Genomic DNA, 20,433 nt, shown 5'->3' on the forward strand with positions numbered 1-20,433 from the left:
TAGTAAAGACCATGCCATCAACTAATAGTCTCCTTCGTGTCCCCTCAGGCAGAACAAGCTCGGAGTCACGCAGTCTATCACTCAGCCGGTACAGAAATGGCTGCTTCCTGTTTTCTTCTCACCTCACACCAGGTCAGGCGTGGTCACCAGAACTGTGCTGTGTGTTGCGCCCGTTATGGCACCCTTTTCCCCCCCCCACCACCTCCTCCACCACCACCACCACAGTGTCCACTCCAGTCTGAAATGAGGTGACACATTCTAAGCCAGTTTGACAGCACCCAGGAAGGTGGTGTCTCCGTACAGGGACACGTTGGCTGTGGCACGAGGGATCAGCAGCTCCAAGTGGTCCCCGACCTCCAGCTTCACAATACCTAAAGGAAGTCAAATGTACACTTCAGATGTTGAACTACCTTTTTTTCTTTTATTTTCTTGCAACAAACTAGCTATCCCCCCCTTACCCAACTACTGACACACATGTAGCCAATTCTCACACACACACACACATGCTTGAGAGCTTGACCAAAGAACACCGACTGACCTTCCGTAACAGCTGTTGTAACATAGCTTGACACAAACAATAACTCAAGACTCGCCTCCTGTGTAGCAGGTGTTGTAAGGGTGGACGGGGTTCATATTCTGGATGCAGCGGAACAAGATCACATACTGAGGCTCGTCTCCCACCACATTCCTCTTCCTCCGGATCACCACGTGACCCATTGCAAAGGTGCTGTCCATGTAGTAGACCTGAGAACATCACAAACACAGGGCTCAGTCTATGCTGTGAGGCATAGTTGTTTTTTTTAACAATGTAGAAACAGTCAGGTGGGTGGTATATAATTTGCCACCTCATTTATTATGCATGCGTCATTTGCATTTCTTCTTCTTTATCTGACCTTTCTTCAAGGTCTGTTAAACTGCATGCTTGGATCGAGCACATTTTCTTTTTTTTTTCCAGCAGTGCGTGGAGATGCATTCTCCTCCCATGTAAAAAAATTCTAGTGATGGGCAAACGGAGTAGCAGCGCCTCCCTGTGGAGGAACTATGACACGACAACATAAACAGACCTACCTGACTGTACACGAAGAAGAAGCCCTCCTCTGTGACTAACATGCTGTCTCCGTCTGTCTCCAGGGCAGAGCCTCTCCTCAGCCCAGCCTGCCAGGGGATGCCGGTGTGCAGCTCCGAGTTATATTCTGTTGCGAGGAAATACAAATCAGAAATCACGTCAAAGCTCTGAGTGCTAAATATGTATCGCGACAGTCTTATATCAATGTCTCCAAAGTGATAGTGCAGGTCAGGCATACTGTACCTTTCTGGAAGGTTTTCCTGCTGTTGTTTGCCAACAACTGCAGGCAAGGCTGAGAAACTGTGACAAAACATACAACAATGTTAGACATGTTCATACTGGTTAGAGGCCTCCTCACAATCTGCACATTGCTTTCCCCATGTTGTCTCTCTCTTTTTCCTTCTGCTCCTTCCCTTTTTGGTCTTTGGGAAAAATTCCATTGCCCAAGTCAGCACTTAGCAACAGCTCACTGTAAATATTGATGTCCCGTAAAGCCCGGGGATTGTTTAAAAAGCTTGAGCTGATGGTTGCATTATCTCACCACATCAGGCGTTTCAGTTTTTGTGTGATTATAACCAAAGCTGATGTGTCATCCACACTTGGCTACGTTTTTTGGGGGGGGATTTTTTGTTTCTTTTTCTGAATCACAGGTCTAAGCATAAAAGGCATGTACAGATTGTGAAGCCCATTTGAGCTGTAAAAATATCACAACACTAAGGAATGGATTGAAGAACTTAATCCTCACCGTAAACCCTGGAAATGAAGTCGGTCACACTCAAAAAGCGCCAGTCTTGCACTCCATGCAAACTAAAGAAACTAACATCTGCATCATACATTAACAGTGAACTGTCGGACTCCGTGTCTTACCTAATGCCTCTGATCCGGAGACCAATCGTTTCTTTCGTATCGGGGGGGAAGCATGTGGAAACCCAGGTGGGTGCAGGGACTCTTGGCTGCTCCTCCTACCGATATTCTCAATCTGAAAAAAAAACAACAATACATGTTGGCAAAATGTCTTTGCAAATCTGTGCCAGATGAAGATGTCCTCATGGACTAGTTGTCTCTCACCTGGCCTGCATGCTGGGCCTCTCGTCCCTCTTCTCTCCTGCGACCGACCTCTGATTTGAGTCCCTCCACCTCAGCCCTGAGAGCCACCAGTTGGTACAGGGAGAACGCTGAAAGAGAGGAGGAGGTGACCGCAGCGAGCGTCAGCAGGAAAACCGGCCAGGACAGCCTCCCTTCACTTGGCCTTTGTCCAGCATCAGGCTTCACACCTGTCAAAACTGCCATTGCGGGGCCCATACAGTCTCCAGAGAGCTCACACCGGCAGCATGATTAGCCCCAGGCCTGAACTAAGCTGCCTCTCTTCTGACTCACTTGGGCAAGGAGTGATGAGTGTTTGCTGCCGTCATCAACGGTGTCTTAAGCTTTACCTTAATGCAGGTCTAAAAGCGCCACTGGCTTCCTTAAGTCTCGCTTTCTCCTTCAGTAGCTGGTTCCAGTTTACTCTGAGGGACTATACGCAGAAGAAATACTGTACAAAGAAAGGGCACAACAGCTTCCCCTCTACTGTTCCGCTCAGCTAACCGCACTCACCGCTTCCTGCCTGACCAGCAGCCCTGACAAGTCCTCTCTGTCTTAATTTCGCTCTTTAAAGAGGATAAAACACATCTCAGCTTCTCCACATTCTAACAAACAAGCCATGTGATCATGGAAACAGGAAGGACAGGTTGGCAGAGAGATGAGGGACAGTCTGGGGGGAAACAGGGGGAGAGAGAGAGAGGGAGAGAGAGAGAGAGAGGGAGAAATAAGACATAATTATTGGCACCATCACATTTAACTTTACAGTTAGAGGCAACACGCACTGAAAGAAGGAAGTACAAAAATTACTTCAACTTTGAACGGTAACGTAGCACAGCAAAACAAAACAAACTGCGATTCCCAGAATAAAAAAAGTGAAGTGATGCCAGGTTAATATAAGTGAGTTTAGAACGGTTACTTTAAAAAAGAAGCAACAAATCTAACAGGACGAGCAATTTCAATGTATCAATTTATTGCATGTTACAGTACAGAAAATAGAAAGTGAAAATGTGTGCTTACAAAAGAAGTCGACATTGTTTTGAAATAGAAAAGACAACATAAGTGAAATGGAAAAAATCCCTCAAACTGAAGATGAATCATTCGGATGTCCCATCAGCGGTTCTCCGATGTGTCGCTGTAAGTCATGGTAGATGTACACACACATAGTCAACACTGTGCAGGTCCGTGACAGACTCCACGTTATCACATGCGGGCTTGCAAATGCAAAATTCAAAATGATTAGAAACACTTTCAACAGCATTCATTTCACTATTAACAATCATATGAACATATCAAATATGTCCCAGAGTGCATTTGCAGAATACCTGACAAATGATTTTCTTTATTTAATAAGAAAAAAAAAGATGAAGAGACATTCAGTTTGATTCAACAGGGTGTTGTACAGTAACAATACGTTTGGCTAGGATAAAAAACAAAATTCTAGTTATCATTAATTTTGCTTGAGGCCAACCACCAAAAACAATAAATCAAGTGACTGATGAGTTACATCTTCTCTTGAATGAAGACTAACAGCAGAAGTGTGTGGAACAAGGCGTTTGGAACTAAACGAGTGCACAATGTGCTCGAGCAACATATGGTGGGACAAACGGAACTCGGTTTATGGATTCGGTAAAACACAAACAAATGTTGTTGATGAGTGTTCTGTGCCACAACAAAAGACCATCGATACGTTACTTCTTGTAAAACACACTTGTTAATTGAAGACCACAATCTACATTCATAGTAGCCTTTAGACCATTTTTAAAGTTCGCATTGAGGCCTTTTGATGTTTGTTAAATGTAGTTTAGCTTACTTTTTCAGAAACAATGTCAGATATGGCTAAATAACGGCTTGACACCGCTGCAGTGCAGCATGTTGCATTTGGACAATAAGAGCAGGAGACTTGAGTTTTAATCGTCGGGCTCTCCTCTCGTCCCCGGAAGACGTACAGGAAAGGTTAATCCGCTCATTAAAAGCCCTCCAAGTGAGGAAAGACATTTGAATAAATCATCATGGGGTGAGACGAGAACAGAGAATCTTCCAATTAACAATTATGATGCTGATAATGGCAAAGAAGTAATCACGTTTGATCAAAATACTTACATTATTTCTCAGCTCTTATATATGTTCATATCTGTTTCAAGACTATCGTAATACAATACTCACATACCCACACTGTGTGTATATATATATATATATATGTATGTATTTTGACAGTAATTGGTCGCTGTTATCGGGTCGATACATTTCTGGCACTAGGTCTTATGGCATGTTTTGGTTCAGAGTATTTCCATCTAATTGAATTGCAAACATGCGGTGCTGAATATCACGTGTACAGTTCATTTATCAGAATCCCATTAAAAAGGAATTAATGGAATTTGTCTGCATACCATACGATGCAAGGTTTGTTTTCAGCTGCATACGACACGGTAAATGCAATCTCGGCATTTACCGTGCCATTTCATTCCAGGTGATTCCCATAAATTCCTGCCAATTGTCATGGGAAGTTTCACAGTATTTTGCAACCCTATTGCTGTTCCTACTCTATATCCCGTCCTGGTTCTATTAGAGTGTACGACATGGGGAACAGAATCCACTCCTTCAGTCTGAGGAAGACCAAATGTTTTTTTCTACACAAAATCTCTCTTTTGGAATTTTCCAGACTGAGCCTCCTTGTGATCTGGGGGAGGAACAGCAGCACAAAGAGGACATAGGGTTTACCTTGGAAAGCACCCACTTGATTCCTCTAACTGAGACTGCTGAAGCCTCATTTTATCCTCTGCTCAACTTTGGATCAGACATTAGAAACAATTCTTCCCGATCAGTAAGGACAGGAGGATTACAGCGACCGGCAACATGTCAGTGTACATACGGGCATGTGTTATAGTGTTGTACTGAGATAGACCTGAATAAATCTGCACCCATCATTTATTAACAAAACCACACACTGAGTAAACGCTCCTTACCAAACTACAGGAGCCAAAGTCACCAAATAGCAACTTAAGTCCATTCAACAGTAAGAACTATCCTGTGTGCTAGTTGTATTTTAACAGGACACAGTAACGGGGTGAATATCTTGCAGCTTATCCATATATATATATATATATAAATATTAATCACTACAATGTCATGCCAAGCTGCTGCAATGATGATCCTCACCAGTTTCAGAGAGAAAAACAAACGTCCCAATGCTCCTCAAAGTATTGCTCAGAAGATGTCGGCCTACTCTGGTAAATCAGAACACAAAAAGTGCAATGTCATGAATTAACAAAGATATATATACAGTATAGGCCTACATATTATCAGTGTCTCATTTTGGTTCCCAGAAGAAGTGTATTTTTTTTATTACAGTCGCAATCAGTTTCCACTGAAACATTGTAGGGACTCATATGGTCATTATACTATGAGCAAATGCTTCAGTGACGCTAAAACATTTCATATGACCCATTACAGCAAGTCTGTTGCAGTTGTGACACGTCTTGCAGTTTGGGTGTGTGTGTGCTCTGGCTTCATTCGGTTAAGGTCATAAATTCATGCATTCATAGCTGCAACACAAAAGAAGCCATGAGGGAATTGTAGCCCTCGTTTAAAACCTTTGAAATAGTCAAATCATGTTAACAAATATATTACATTTACAGAAAGTGAAAAGGTAGAAAGAGTGAAATAAAATAGAAACCCAGACCAAAGCATTAAAAAAAAATGTACATTCTTTCCAAAAATCAATTAAGTCCATCCAATCAAGCCTTCGACAGCCACCACTTCCTCCAGCTCACGACCTGCAGTCAGCAGTCAGACCCCGGCTGCTTATTTCAGATGATGGTGACACTAGAGGACGGCTGAGCACTCTCCTCGTGGGCGTGGCTCTGCAGCAGGTCTTTCGTGAACTGCTCCAGAGCAGCAAAGTAGCCCTGACACTGCCATGTGTCGTTGTGTGTGCCCTCCTGAAAGATGGCAAGACGTTTAGTCCGCGCAGGAGACAGCTCGTATAGTTGTTTCATCATGACGGGTGGGATGAGCTGGTCCGACAGACCGGACACAAACAGCGAGGGCATGCGGCACAGCGCCACCTGTCGATAGGACAGGAACTGATTCCTATAGCACCACAAGGGCAGCAGGCGCATGGGCAGGAAGGAGAAGAGTGTAGCCGCCATGTGGGGGATGCTGAGGAAGGTGTTTTCAACAATAATGGCTGCCACGCGGTGAGGGTTGACCGACGCCAAGCGCACAGCCACGGAACCCCCCAAAGAGCGGCCAAACAGTACCACCTTCGTCTTGTCCAGATCGGGACGGGTCATGACATAGTCCAGCGTGGCCTCGGCATCCAGGTGCAGCCCGTCCTCGCTGGGCTCGCCCTCACTCTTTCCATAGCCACGGTAGTCCACCAGCACCACGTTGGCTTTCAGATTGACCAGCATGAGCAGAGCGTTTGGCACCCTGTGACCAATGTTACCCGCATTACCGTGGAAGTAAAGGATGGTGGGTGGAGCAGAGGAAGTGGGGCTGCTTTGATTGCCGGGGCTGACTCCAGGAGGCACGTCGCCTCCCGTGTAGCGAAGCAGGATGAGGTTGAGCTTCACGCCGTCCTTGGTGCGAATGTACACGTTCTCATGAGGGATTCCTGTTGGCATGGGGACATAAAGGCGAGAGGAGGGGGGCTGGTCTGGGAAGTAGAGGAGCACATCCTGGAACTTGTAGAGAATGCCCGCCACAGAGGCTAGGATCAGTGCGAGGAGAAAAAATCCCCCATACAGATGGAAGGTGAGGATGAGGGCCAACAGGGAGACTCGACAAGCACCCCAGGACCAGGAGGCCAGAGTCAGGATACAACGCTCTATTCCCGCCCACAGCCTCCAGGGCTTCTCCATGGCTAACCAAGAGCTGAGTCACACCACACACACTCTGCAAGTACAAGGAGAACAGGGGAGAGGAGAGAAAGGGGTTAATGGAAATGTACATCATCAAGGATCAAGTGAATCATCAGTGCATAAGAATGCACATAAGGCTAATTATCAATTAGTCGTTTGTAATTAGTCGTTTGTAATTATTTAATATGAAAAATGACACAGAGCCCAAAGTGATGGTTACAAACTGCTACAGTGCAATTGAGGAAATACAACAAATTCTTACATTTGAGAATCTTTAATATTACCTAATAAAATCTATATCTGGTATATTTATGCCAAAAACGACATATTGACATGTAAAGTACTTTAATGAATCACCTCTGTTCTGACAATGTTATGCATATCAAACCAAGTTATTAAGGAGAACACAGCTACATTTTAAGGTTAGTGTGTGGCTCACTTTACTGTCTCTCAATGGGAAATAAAGACAATCAAGCATTAAATGAGGCACTATGCAAGTACATTTAATACTGAGGTCAAACATTATGTAAAACATGATCCCTTCCAGGTAGAGGACCTTACACAATGGCCATAAACTAAGTTGGGAGGTTTGACCCTTAGCAGCCACGAATTAACCCCTTAATAACCAAAAAGCCCTCTTTGTGGTGCCAATTATGTCACTCAAACCATCTAGCTACTGCAATCAGTACTAACAACCACCGTCTGTCAGGCTGTCATTGCAGTGATTGTTTATGAGCATCAGGTGTGTTCAGTGTTTTTAAGGGCTGGTGGACAACAACTCTTGATCAAGTGAAAATCCCAAACTGAACCTCATCAGGTGTGGGCAGAGTATAGCCAGATGTAACTAGCAAGTATGCATTGGTGGGGCTCTACAGGACCAGGAACGAGCACCAACGAAGAATTAATGTTAATGTTGCTGGGTAGAAATGGTGAAAACATTTATAAATATTACAAGAAAAATGTCTCGACCCCACCCACACACAGGGAAGACATGGTGACAGCTGCTGCCAGCCCGGTGAAAAGCTCATTAACATTAACGCTACTGACATCTATCAAATTCAATCAAATGTATTTGAGGCGCAGTTTTTTAACTAATGAATCACCACTAAGCACTGTAGCGTTATGCGTGACACTGTTTAACCGAGCTGTTTCCCGAGACGGCGATAAACCGACCGTTAAAGTGACTGGACATAAAACACCATCTACAGTGACGTTAGCTAGCTTAGCTGCGAGCTAGCACCGCGACAGGCACGCTAACTATCGGTCTGCCCTTTACTCCCATCGCCGCATTGTTCACCGTATAAATTAAACCACCTATATCTTCTATGGTTAGCCAGGTATAGCCACATACTCACCCTCCTCTCATTTTTAGCACCTCGGCTGCATGAATGTTTCACAAAACAGTAGCACGTAGACGGCGCCGTCACTGTCAAGCAGCTCTTTAGCAGTTAAATGAATTACAGTGACGGTAAACCGGTGAGAAACGCAAGAAGAACTATTATCAGCAAGAACCGGCGAGGCTAGCTACACCACTTGCTAGCATTAACGTTACTAGAGTGTGTACCCTTCGTGAAGTTCCGTGCATTTCTTAGCAGCAAAAGAAAGGTTCCTTCTAGTTCTTCTTCTTTGAAGTTGTACAGCAGCCGGCATCCTATATTTTGCATTACTGCCATCTTCTGGAGTTAAATAACTCCTACAGTGGCTGGTATGTCAAGTTTTTATAATCAGTCTTGTGTTGAAAGCTGATGAAACTTTTGAATTGAATCTTCCGTTCTGTCTATAAAAACCTGCATACAGTCTGTATATTTACATTCCTTAAAACTATAAATACCCTATTATTTCTTGCCTTAATTTGAAGTTATTCCAGATCTACCAACATCATTTTAAATAATCTCTCAGGGATTAAAGGCCACATTATAGCTGGAAAAAACTCATGTTCATAAACTCCAAAGTCTCTCATCACCTGCATGTCTGGTAGGTGGTTTCTCCCTCATTTCAGGATTGCAGCACTTTTTTGTTTTGGTGACTATCTCCATGGCTTCTCAAATTCATGCAATAGTTCAGTAGCTGTTTTCTGCATAAACACAATTTTGCCTGTTTCAATTTGCAAGGCAGACACGGGTGATGTTCTTACTGCTCCTATACATGATCTAAGAGCCCGGAACACATCTAATCAACCAATTACAGTTTCTCATGCGAATCCAAAAACCACACTGCCATAATTCAACCTTGATGTAATTACGCTACATGTAGATATTTTAAGGATCCAACATCGGCTCCGCAGTCCAAGCCTCCAGGGCTTCTGATCACATAGCCTACAACTGTTTTACACAGAACAGGAGTCAAGATATACTCCAAGAACCAAAATGTCTAAACTGTCTCTAAATTATTTCACTGAACATATGGTGACCACCCATTCTGTTAAACAGTGTTGCAGTGTGTTGAAATACTATAATAGAGAGAGCAGCAACCACTACTCCTGTCTCGTACAAATCATGTAATATCTGTAACAGTAACACTGGGTGTTATTAGCAGTGGTCTGATCTCAAAGTGTGTGCTATTCGATCTTTGTCCACCAGATGCTGCTCTTGGAAAGATTATAATCCTGAAAATTCGCTAAATGTAGGTTAATTTGACATTTTACAAGTCAAATCCCTAAATTAAAATGAGTGGGATGCTTCACGATAATCCTAAATGCTGTGCTAGGGAGCAGATTGACAGATCGACAGGGGACTGTTACTATTCTATATCCATGACATCAAACCAAGCCAGGAAGTTGGTATGTTTTGTTGATGTAGGCCCACAATAATCTGGCCAATTAAAAGGTAGATTCCCTGGAAAATAGGGTTTCAAAGATAAAAACTTTTGTAATAAAATTGTAGCTGCTCTGTTGACACGCTGAGTGAAGTGTCCCTTGATGAAAGGACATTGAGGGCAGAAAGCATGTTAACCAATCATTTGAAGATCTACAGCATCCGACTCATCAGATATAATAACCTGACATGGGGAATGGGGAGTTTAAGGCTCGTTAGATACACATTTGAATATGATATGTTGATGTTTTTCCCTCTTCCCAGGTTGACTATTGGTATTGCCGTAACATATAGCTCACACTCAGTGTGACCTTGGAGGAGACAGACAGATTATGTGCGGACTAGCACAGCTGTTGCCCGTTCAGCTCTGTCCTTGAGGTTCGTTGATTTGATTCTGTGGCGTTGTAGTCAGTGTCAAAACCTTAGACGGATCACCCCTCTATTCTGTTAGTTAAAAACTTCTTAGGCTACCAAAATAAAGTCACCAAAAATCAAGTGTGTGTGTGAAAACATATAGTTGATTTAATTATCGTCGTGGCAGAAATGCTGACACTGGCAATAACGAGCCGCATAGATGCAGCACAGATGCAGGTGAGGAACTTACTATCCACTCGTAAACAATGATGTCACCATTGCTGGACAATTTGTTACCTCAGCAAAAAGATGTGAAGATGTCGGGCAGACTGCAGGATTTGATATTGAGGCGTATTGTATTATGACATTTTTGCACAAGGAGAAAAGGTTTTGGTATATATGCAGATTTTAATTTTAATTTTTGTCCGTAAAAAACTCACAGAGCTCAATTTTATGTAAGAGCTCACTTGGAAAAAGGGTTGCGTTGAATTAAATGAGAAATGAGGATGAGGGACTTTTCAACAGATTTGACTTTAAGATTAGGTCCATGTTCAAACTCCATTATTTATTCACACTCTTGAAAAAAAAAAGGGAAAAGCTAATTACACAAAACCATAGGGCTGCGGCCTTTTCACTGGCTGCAGCCCTGTAGAATGCAATGCAGGCACTCACACACACACACACACACACACACACGCACACACGCACACAAAGAGACACGCACACACTCGTCTCTTTAGGTTATAGGGAGTGCTGCATTCTGATGGATTCAGCTATAAGAGACTGACAGCTGGCGAGTTTACTCTCTCTTATCTACGACTCAATTACCTTTGACATGCCAGTCAAAACATCTATTACACAAACACACACACTGAAACTCTCATACACACTTATATGCGCACGCTCTGTGGCTCAACTCTCGTATCCCACGACTCAATTACTTGAAATATAGCACTCCAAACAGCTGGAGGGCTTGAGCTCAATAATACAAATTCAGAGCGGCTATAGGATGGGGAGAGACTGTGATGACCTCGCTGGGAATATCATATTATCAAGCCAAGGGACATGCTTGTCATTCACCTCATGCTACGCAGCCAATAGCCAAGCAATTGATACACATTGATTTCTCTATCAGTCAGCATCTTTTGTGACTGGTGCTGCGACTTTATATCTTCAAGTGTAAGAGTTGCTGTCATTGCATTTTCTGCTGGGTTTGTGAAAGACATAGTTGAACTCATCTGACACCATCATGAGTGATGACTCTTTGATTTGCAAGTCACTGAATGCCTCGCACAGGGTGATAGATGTGGTGTCCATGGCTACAGTACATGTGTTGTCACCTTGGAGACAGAGCGTTGCTTTGAGTCAGAGAGGACGGCTACATAATGGCGACTCCTCATTTCAAACACATCACAGAGGAGGGGGCAGATACAGCCAGGAGTTACATTTCACTGCAGTACAACACTAAACTGCCTTTTTTTTGTTTTTCCTGTCATGCAGATTCATAATTAACAACATAAGAGCGGCTGTAGCTGTCGTGTCAGTCAACGAGGTTTAATGAGATTTCAGATTGTACAGTGATGGCCTAATCAGCCAAGTGAAATAGGGAGGCCTACCTGGCATTGTGTGCATGCAGCATAGAGTGTCCTGAACATATGCATGCCAAGAATAAATTGGGTGGAAATTGCTGTATGTCTCAGGCAGCAATTAGGCAGCCTCCTGTGGCGAAGAAGCAGAGATTTAATAAAGGCTGTATTTCCCTCATTGCCCTCGCAAACACACCTTTTCTTCACATCTATGATGATATCTATCAATCTGATTGACCTGCAGATATAGGTTTGTGCCTACTATTGTGTCTATGTGTGTTCTCCTGTGTGAAATGTGGGACCTGTCTTGCTAAAGTGCAGGGAGGATAAGCCATCCCAAACCAAAGCCATTCAGTGACGTAATAAAGAAGTTAGGAATATTGCGATGTTTATGCGGCACAAATGTATGGATGTCACATCTTCCTACAGCCGAATCAAAACAAGACAGAGAACCTAATATTTGGGGCAAAGGCCCAGAGTCAGCAACTGTCTGTACACTGCAGTCATTCGCCCTTCACACCAAGAACCAGGTCAAAAAACCTTGAAGCCCACATTACAAATGTCACCAAAGAGTAAATTTATCATTTGAGAATCATCGATTAGGTTAGATCATTTCTCTTTTAGACTGATACAGAAAAACTAATTCATGCTTTTATAACCTCTAGGCGTGACTATTGTAATGCTCTCTTCTTTGGTTTACCAAAAAAAACCTGTTGGCCATCAACAAATAACGCAGGAGCCCTAGTACTGAGGCCATTGTATGACTCCTATTTTAAAGTTATTGCATTGGTTCAGTTTAAGAATTTAAGATTTTCTTCCTAGTATTTAAAATACTGAATGTCCTCAGACATGCTTTTTAGATATTTACCTACTTCTGCAGGTCCCTCAGATCTTTTGCTGGCCTCTTGGATGTCCCAAGGATCTCGACAAAAACGCGTGGGGAGCCAGTGTTTAATCACTGTGGCCCTCGTGTCTGGAACAGTCTGCCTGAGGATCCGAGGGACACTTTTAAAAGGAACCTTACATCTTTTTAGCCTGGCTTTTACTTAAGGTGCCTCGTCATTTATTGCCTTAGTTTTTATTTTATTTTTCTAATCATTGTTTTTCTTGCCTACTATTTCTGCCTCTTGTGCCTTTTTAATTCCAGTGACTGTTATTCATTTGAAGATTTTATTATGTATTGACTCCTTCTGTTCACACCTCACTGTGTTAAATATTCTCATCATGAAAAGTGGATTAAAGAAGAGTGGTCACCACCCTGCCTAAAATGCTATTATCACACCTGCAGCATCTTTAGAGTGTGAATGATCTTATCCTAAGCTGTCATTAATCTCCCAGTCTTTGCCCAACCACCTCTGATGGTAGAGATAGATAATTAGCACATTTAACCACTGTGCCAAAAATAAAGATGACTTTCAGAAGCTTTCTTTGGCTCTCCAGACACCTTGAACAGCCTCCACACTGGTAACATCAGTTGCCAGAGATGCTAAATAGAGCAGCCTTCAAGTGGTTTGTTAATGAAATTCATCTAAGTGTTTTTTTAGACAAGTGCATGAATGCCAGCTTTTGTCAAATCAAGTCAAGTCAACTTTATTTATAGTAGTCTAATATTACAAATCACTAATTTGCCTCAAAGGGCTTTACAATCCATGACACCTGCGGTCGTTAGACCTTCGATTCTGTGCGTTAAGTGTGACGGTAAAGCCAGGAGACGATTAGCCTAGCTTAGCTCAAAGACTGGAAGCAGGAGGCAACAGCTAGCTTGGCTCTTTCCAAAGTTCAGCAATATGCGCAGCACCTCTAAAGCTCACCCAATAACAGGTTGTGAACTAAAGAAGTGCTGGTATAGCCATATTTTTGATCTTTGGACAGAGATGGGCTTGCTCTTTCCCCCTGCATCCAACCTTTATGCTGAGCTAATCACCTGCTGATTCCAGCTACAGACAAGAAAGTGCTATTGATCTTCTCGTCTTACTCTTAGCAGAAAAGCGAATAATCATATTTCATGAAATGTCAAATGATTCCCCCGAGGCAATAACCACCTCAGCTGCCACCACAATAATGCTCATCCTCATCATCCTTACCATCATTATAAATCCCAGTTACAATAATATATTGCGGTAACAGTTAACCTTTTGCCCAGAGCTCATCACGTCGGGAAATTCCTCAACACGGCTCTCTGTGAAGCAAATCTTCTTTTTAAAGGAGGTGTAACCATGAAATAGTGTCAGCAGCAAGCCCTATTTGAAAAAGTGCAATATCAAGGGCATGCTGTAATTACAATGTGTTCAATTTAGCCTGTGGAGACTTCAGTCTCTGCAGAGAAGTAGAACCCACTGTCCTTGAGAAATGCTGCCGCATTTACACATCCAAGGGAAGTCACAAGGTTTCTAAAGGTGGGGTAAACTGTAGGAATGCGTGTGCAGAAAGGGGCCATGTTGCTGCTAACCTCTATCCACTTAAAGAGCAAATTCACTCAATTTAAAGAGAGCTCAGTCACTTTGTGAAGGTCAGTCAGACCGGTAGGCATAATAAGTAATTATTGAGTTGTTTTGGGAGATCACTCCTGACTGAGCTGATACCAGAGGACATGTGGACTGTGGTCAGTAAAAAAAACACAGGGTTGTGGTCCAGATGAAAGGTTACTGTTTTATCCTGTGGGGAAGGAAAGGCCATCTTTCATCTTTCATTTCTCATTTAATAAGTGTCTATGTGTGTGTGTGTGTGTGAGAGAGAGTTTATTAGTGTTGGTTGATAAGGTGAAAATGGTAGGTTTGAAAGGAAAGAATCAACAATGTTCCCCCAAATTTAGGTTTTTGACCTAGTAAACTGAAAATCTAGAAAAATCTGTGATGTTTTCATAATACTAAATGGATCTTTATTTTTAAGTTAAAGATTCAATTAGACAATGACTTATTAAACTTAGTCACAGTGGAATAAAGCTTACACGATAATGTTGCTGTACATGCACTGTGGGTTCTTGCAAATACCCAGTACAAACATTGTCATTGATTAACGCACGTTATCATTGCCTTGAAACTAATGATGTAAATTGGAAAGGAAAGTACTTATTCATTAGTGTGTGACAGCAGGTCGTGCTCTAAAGAGATCCTGCAGCAGTGCGTTGTAAATATAGACTAATAGCCCAGTTGGGGGCAAATAAATCCACTCACAGGCAGCACAGGCTTCACAGCTATCCATCCAATTAGGATATTGTTGCATACACACTGGACTGACTGACCAATGCCATGCATACATCCATCAAGTACACAGCGTGTCACATAAGGTGGCTGCTATGAAATCAGAGTTAATGACTTGGGAGTAATATAGCACAGCATGTGATTTTCAAATATGACATATTCGCCCATACACAGTCGGCTCTCCAGGTAGAAGGAGCTCCATAGAGGAGGTTGTGTGAAAAGGGACAACAGTGAGAGAGAGCAGACAAGAAGGATAAGGCCTCATTTACCAACATCTTCGTTCTTTGGTGATTTGTTCTGAAGAAAAGTCCTAAGAAAAGTCTAAGTCAGATTCACGACATGTTCTTAAACACGTCTTCTTGTTTGGACATGTGTCCAATACAATGGTGAATCCCATTTTCCTTGTTAATTGAAGGCGTGTGCCAATTGATCCAAATTAACATATGTAAACGCCCTGACAATCCCCTTAAAAGGGCATGCGACTGCAGGGCCTTGTGCGCAAACAGATATTGAACAGAGAAAATGAAGTCAAGGATGGCCAAACTAACATCTAGCACTGGACCAGATTACAACTCATGGCTATCGACAAATCAGCAATCAAGGAAAGATTATGAGAAATGATGATGAAATAGAAAGAGTCTATGAAAACAAATGTATGGTCTTGATAATTGATAAATATGTATGTAAAAACTAACATTTCTAAAATCATTACAATATTTTTATATAACTAAAGATATCTTGAATCAGAATTCATGATAAATGGTATATTGTTCTCTCACAGTTCAAAACATTAACTCCTGTATGGAGATATAGGTAGACACAAACCTAGCAATAGGGATTTTAAATTGATCCGATTACTACGAACCAACATGCTATCTGTTAACTTACATTTTGTGATCCAGTTGATCTTAAAACTGCACAGATAATATCTGAAGTACAAAATAATTTGCTTCCTGACTGTATTCAGGGCTTGTTAGTGAGAAAACCAGTGTAAATAAAACAGAATGGGTATGATTTAAACAAGGAATTTAAAATATGTATTTTACATTGCAAATCAAAAATGAAAAATGTTTAAAAATAAGGTAAACACAAGACAATGAGGTATCCATATCATTTTGTAGGACATGTTTAGAAGTTTTTGTTTCTGTTTTGTTTTTCTAAGCAAAAGGGTGGCCTATTGTGTATAATAATGCCTTTTGCATTATTTTGGAAAAAACTTTCAAAAAGGACTTAAATGCTTTATTATTACTCCTACTACCACAACTCCAAACATAAAAAGAAAAGAAAAAAACTGCAGTAGTTCTGAAGTTGAGGTACTTGTGCTAATAAGCTGTCATATTTAGTAGCTTAGCGGATACAAAATAACACAAACGGTCCAAAGGATGCTATTACTCGTTCAGCATGGAATTGTTAGTGTCATATGTATTTAAAAAGACCATAATGCTTTGTAAAATAACGACATTATTAACAAAGAAATATTAAAATCATATCATAGTATTCTTTTTATTTGACTCCTGTTATACAACTGTAGAATTGTAAAAACATGCAATAACCAATTATTTTGCACAAACATGTCAACACTCAAATGTGAGTAAGTGTGCTTGAGTGTGTGTGGATTCCTTTCTCACCTGAGAACAAATCCCAAATAAATGAACATAAGTGATTGTCAGAATCTTAGTGAAAACTGCGTAAGTGGGTTTTAAGAAGAAATTTCTGCTTAAGAACAGTTGGTGAATGAGGCCCATTGAGAGGAAGGGCCAACGTACAGGTCCACAGTGATATATGTGTCCGGCTTCCTATATCTCTCCCTTCCCGGTCAGATGACCCTGTAGTAAGTCAGCGTAATAGCCATTGCTCACGGAGCCTTATGATTTAAAGACAAGAGTTTCTTGTTGAGAATCTGGACAATATATCACCCCCCCTCCTCCTCATGTTCCCTTCTTTATCTCCACACTTGGCTCTTAGTTGTTGTCTGTTTCAAGCTCTTTCTCTCTCTCTCTCTCTCTCTCTCTCTCTCTCTCTCTCTCTCTCTCTCTCTCTCTCGTCTGTGCTCTCTTTCTGTTGCCCTCTCCCACACACCCAGGGAGACACACTCTCCCAGACACCTCCCCTCCTCACCCCTGAGGCCCCACACAATACGAGCCTAATGAAAAGGTACTTTACACTGGCGGGTGTGCACTAGGGAGATATCTGTTAATGTCACTGTTTATGGGAGGAATTAGCAGAAAGCAGGGTGTTCTTATCTGTACGTGAACGTGTGCATCCTGATGGCAGTGTATGATACCTGGATAACTGAGGTATTGCTTATTTGTGCCACTGTGTGTGTGTGTTAGTTCACCACCCAGCAGTACATAGTGGCAGTTCACGCGACTGATTTATGTTCCCCAGGTTGCCGCTCTGCAGGCCCTGGCTTGATTGCAGTGTATCGCTGCAGCTACAGCCATGACCCCACTGTGACCCAATAAATAAGCCCCACTGCATGATGGGAGATCGGAAAATCAGATGATGCCTATCTTCTCGAGCTGATTTATTTGATTTCTCTATATTATTTATTCCTCCCTTGTCTCCTTCCTGTAAATTCAGGCATCTCAGCGGTGCAATACATCACAGCTGCAGCGAGCCTGAAGGAGCACGACGAAAAGGATTGATGTTCTTCCATGGATCATTGCTTAGAGGCTCTGTTTAATGGTTAAAGCCATGATTTACATGCTTGATCAAGAAGGTGTAAGTAAAATGAAGGCAGATCATATGCTGTCTTATAGTCTCAGCTGATTAAACCATGTTACCTGAGATGGAAAAACTTTCTCAAGCTCTGGTTTAAAAAATGATACACAGTTCACAGTAGCGGTGCAGAATTGATCACTTTTGACCTTTTCCTGAACTTGGCAGATACAGAGCCTCACAGAGAGGAGCATGACTGATGGAGGAAGACGGATAAGTGTCCAACAGAGAGGGTGTTTTTTTTTTTTTTAAGGAAGGAAGCAGGGTCACAAGTAGTGTGTGTCTGTGTGTGTGCGCTGGGACTTAGTGCTGTAGCATCCTACAGCACCCTTCACATCAAAGCAGCTTTTAGGGAGCAATTAACAGAGCTTCAAATAGGCGGATAACACAATTAACAGAGACACTATCTTTACATTCAACATGGCCCCGGGTTAACTGAGTTTACAGTGGAGCATCTAAAAAGCAACTTGTAAACAGTTGCTAATGGATGGCACTCCTCCTTTGATTGTCTCACTTAGACGTAGATTTCAGATTGCCAGGAGAAGCACAGATGTGTGCTGCGATCAGAAGTAGAACAAGCAACCACAGGGAGAGGGGGAGAGACTTGCACGTGACTGGTAGACTGCAGAGTGTGTCTGCAAAGTCATCTGAGGTCGACCAGTCTGTGTGATGAGATAGATGGTGCAGAGAAAGGGGCTCAGGCCGAGTACAGCACAGTGCCACACGGGTCCGGGCCCACACACAGAACGCACCCACCTTGCATGCTAGATTTGATAGCGATTGAAATGATGGTTTTATTTGCAAAGAAGAAAGCCACACAAAGAGTGTGTGACATGAGGTACCGCGCTGCACGAGACCAAGCGTCTGCAGCCAATAGCGGCTTTGCGAGGGCGTGCTTGGACGCAGCGGTGCTTTGCGCTCAATTCATATGTCAACTAATGGCGATCCAGTTGATAGTTCTTGAGATATTTCAGTCTGGAGCAAAGTGGTGGAGCTACTGACCGACTAAATGACAGCATGCATGGAAGACTGCACTGATATGGCAAAAAATGATATAGCTGGTGAAACACCAAATGAGATGCAATAAGGCTCCCAAAAGGCAGCGATAGCACATTTATTTGAAAATAATTCACTTTTGATGATATGTCTGATCAGAGAAATTTCCACTGCAGGTCTTTTTCTTTTTTGCAATTGCACAGTAAGACAGAGATAACATGAGTGAGACAGAGACTGAAGAGAAGACATTGGTCTGGATCAGTGTGAGCTGTGTTGTAACAGAGTGACAGGGACTGCTTAGTGGACAACACTCTAAGCTGAGGAGAGGAGGAGAGGGAAGGAGAGAAGAGGCCTGGGGAATAGAGCAGCGCTACCCTGGCCTTTCTTGGTCGTAGCTATATGTTTATTCCTGTGAACACACCACTTCTACAGGATGAGAGGTGACTGGATCTCAGCTCTGGATGTTTCTCAGGTTCCATATTAGCCAGGATTGGACTTCACTCCCAGTTCTTCAAAGGCTTCAACATGCACCCCCCCCCCCCCCCCCCCCCCCCCATTTTCCTGTTGCATCCAGGGGCGGACATATCCCTTTCATCAGGAGGTGCTTTTCTCTGACAGCACAGATTACTGAAAGGCAAATGCATTTATAAATGCCAGCCTCATTTTCCTTACTAACACACCGAGCCCTTACCATGCTTTGCATTCGTAAATAGTTCCTCCAAGGTCTTCTATCTGTTGTCCTGCGCGTTACATTTAGCATATGACATCTTTACGTAAGCTCAAGGAATACTAAGTTCAAGCGATACCAACAGCTCTGTGCAGAAGAAAAGCAACTTCAAATTTGAGTTTGATCTCTATTTTTTAAGTAAATAGAATTCAATGAGACTATAGGAGAGGAGGATGGAGAGACAGGCGGGGAAGGTACTGTGGGTTAAGCTCAGGTTGGTGTTGACAGCAGGGGTGCTTGGTGACAAAAACACTTTTGGTTCTCTCTGCTGGAGTGTGGAGCCTCAGTCTCAGCCCTGGAGTTCCTGTAAATCCTGCCTTCTGCTGTTTACACTAGGACTGAAGCTAATGTTACAGGGACCCGCTCCTTCCATCTGGAGGAAGCAGGCCCCTGGTTTTGGTGTTGATCAAGACATTCCTTGAATTCTAGATCTCCTCAGAAAGAAATGTGTCCATGTCTGTGATTAAATCAGTTTGCTTAATCACTTTCCCTAAAGCCACTCTATGTAGAATGTGAATTTCTGGTGCCCCCATATTGTAAAATTAACCAAACGAGAGTGTTCAAATCCTAATAAGCTGATGTAATTCAGTTATAATGTTTATACTATGTTCAACAATTTAGTTTAGCATGTTAGCATCCAAAGATTTGCCAATTAAGTCATGAATCAAAGTATTGGACAAATTGGGATTTTTACCTGACGTTAACTGAAAAGTCAGGGGATCACGAAGTGATTACAATTTATCTTGAGAGAGATTTGATTTTGTGTATCAATCTATTTTACAGTTGTTGAGACATTTCACTCAGCACTTTTTATTTCCATCGGTTATATTCAAATGAATGGGGCGTGTTTATCTCACACTGGATTTGACAAATGTACTATTTATCAGACAACAAATGAGACAAGAAAAAGTAATTTAACGTTCTCTCCCACTCACTGAAGGTCTTTCTCCGGAGCTGCTGTTCACTCTCATCCAAGTAAAGTATCTCCTACAGTAGCTGGGAGTGAGGCAGAGGGCCGTGGGTTT

The 20,433-nt window shown here is 42.5% G+C and overlaps 2 protein-coding genes across 2 annotated transcripts; both read right to left on the reverse strand.

The window, feature by feature from the left end:
- Window positions 1–225: 225 nt before the first annotated feature.
- Window positions 226–2,537, reverse strand: tnfsf13b (TNF superfamily member 13b). Its single transcript, XM_079169689.1, has 6 exons — window positions 2,135–2,537; window positions 1,934–2,045; window positions 1,310–1,366; window positions 1,069–1,193; window positions 594–744; window positions 226–371 (listed from the first exon to the last, which is right to left on the reverse strand). Exons 1-6 carry the CDS (start codon window positions 2,366–2,368, stop codon window positions 259–261), a joined length of 792 nt encoding a protein of 263 aa, XP_079025815.1. The 5' UTR covers window positions 2,369–2,537; the 3' UTR covers window positions 226–258.
- Window positions 2,538–3,102: 565 nt separating this feature from the next.
- Window positions 3,103–8,562, reverse strand: abhd13 (abhydrolase domain containing 13). The gene is made up of 2 exons (XM_079169688.1): window positions 8,367–8,562; window positions 3,103–7,045 (listed from the first exon to the last, which is right to left on the reverse strand). The coding sequence occupies exon 2, from the start codon at window positions 7,009–7,011 to the stop codon at window positions 5,956–5,958; it is 1,056 nt and encodes a 351-aa protein (XP_079025814.1). The 5' UTR covers window positions 7,012–7,045; window positions 8,367–8,562; the 3' UTR covers window positions 3,103–5,955.
- Between the last annotated feature and the right edge of the window lie 11,871 nt (window positions 8,563–20,433).

This window comes from Pholis gunnellus (genome assembly GCF_910591455.1).
Source record: "Pholis gunnellus genome assembly, chromosome: 12".
Taxonomy (NCBI): domain Eukaryota; kingdom Metazoa; phylum Chordata; class Actinopteri; order Perciformes; family Pholidae; genus Pholis; species Pholis gunnellus.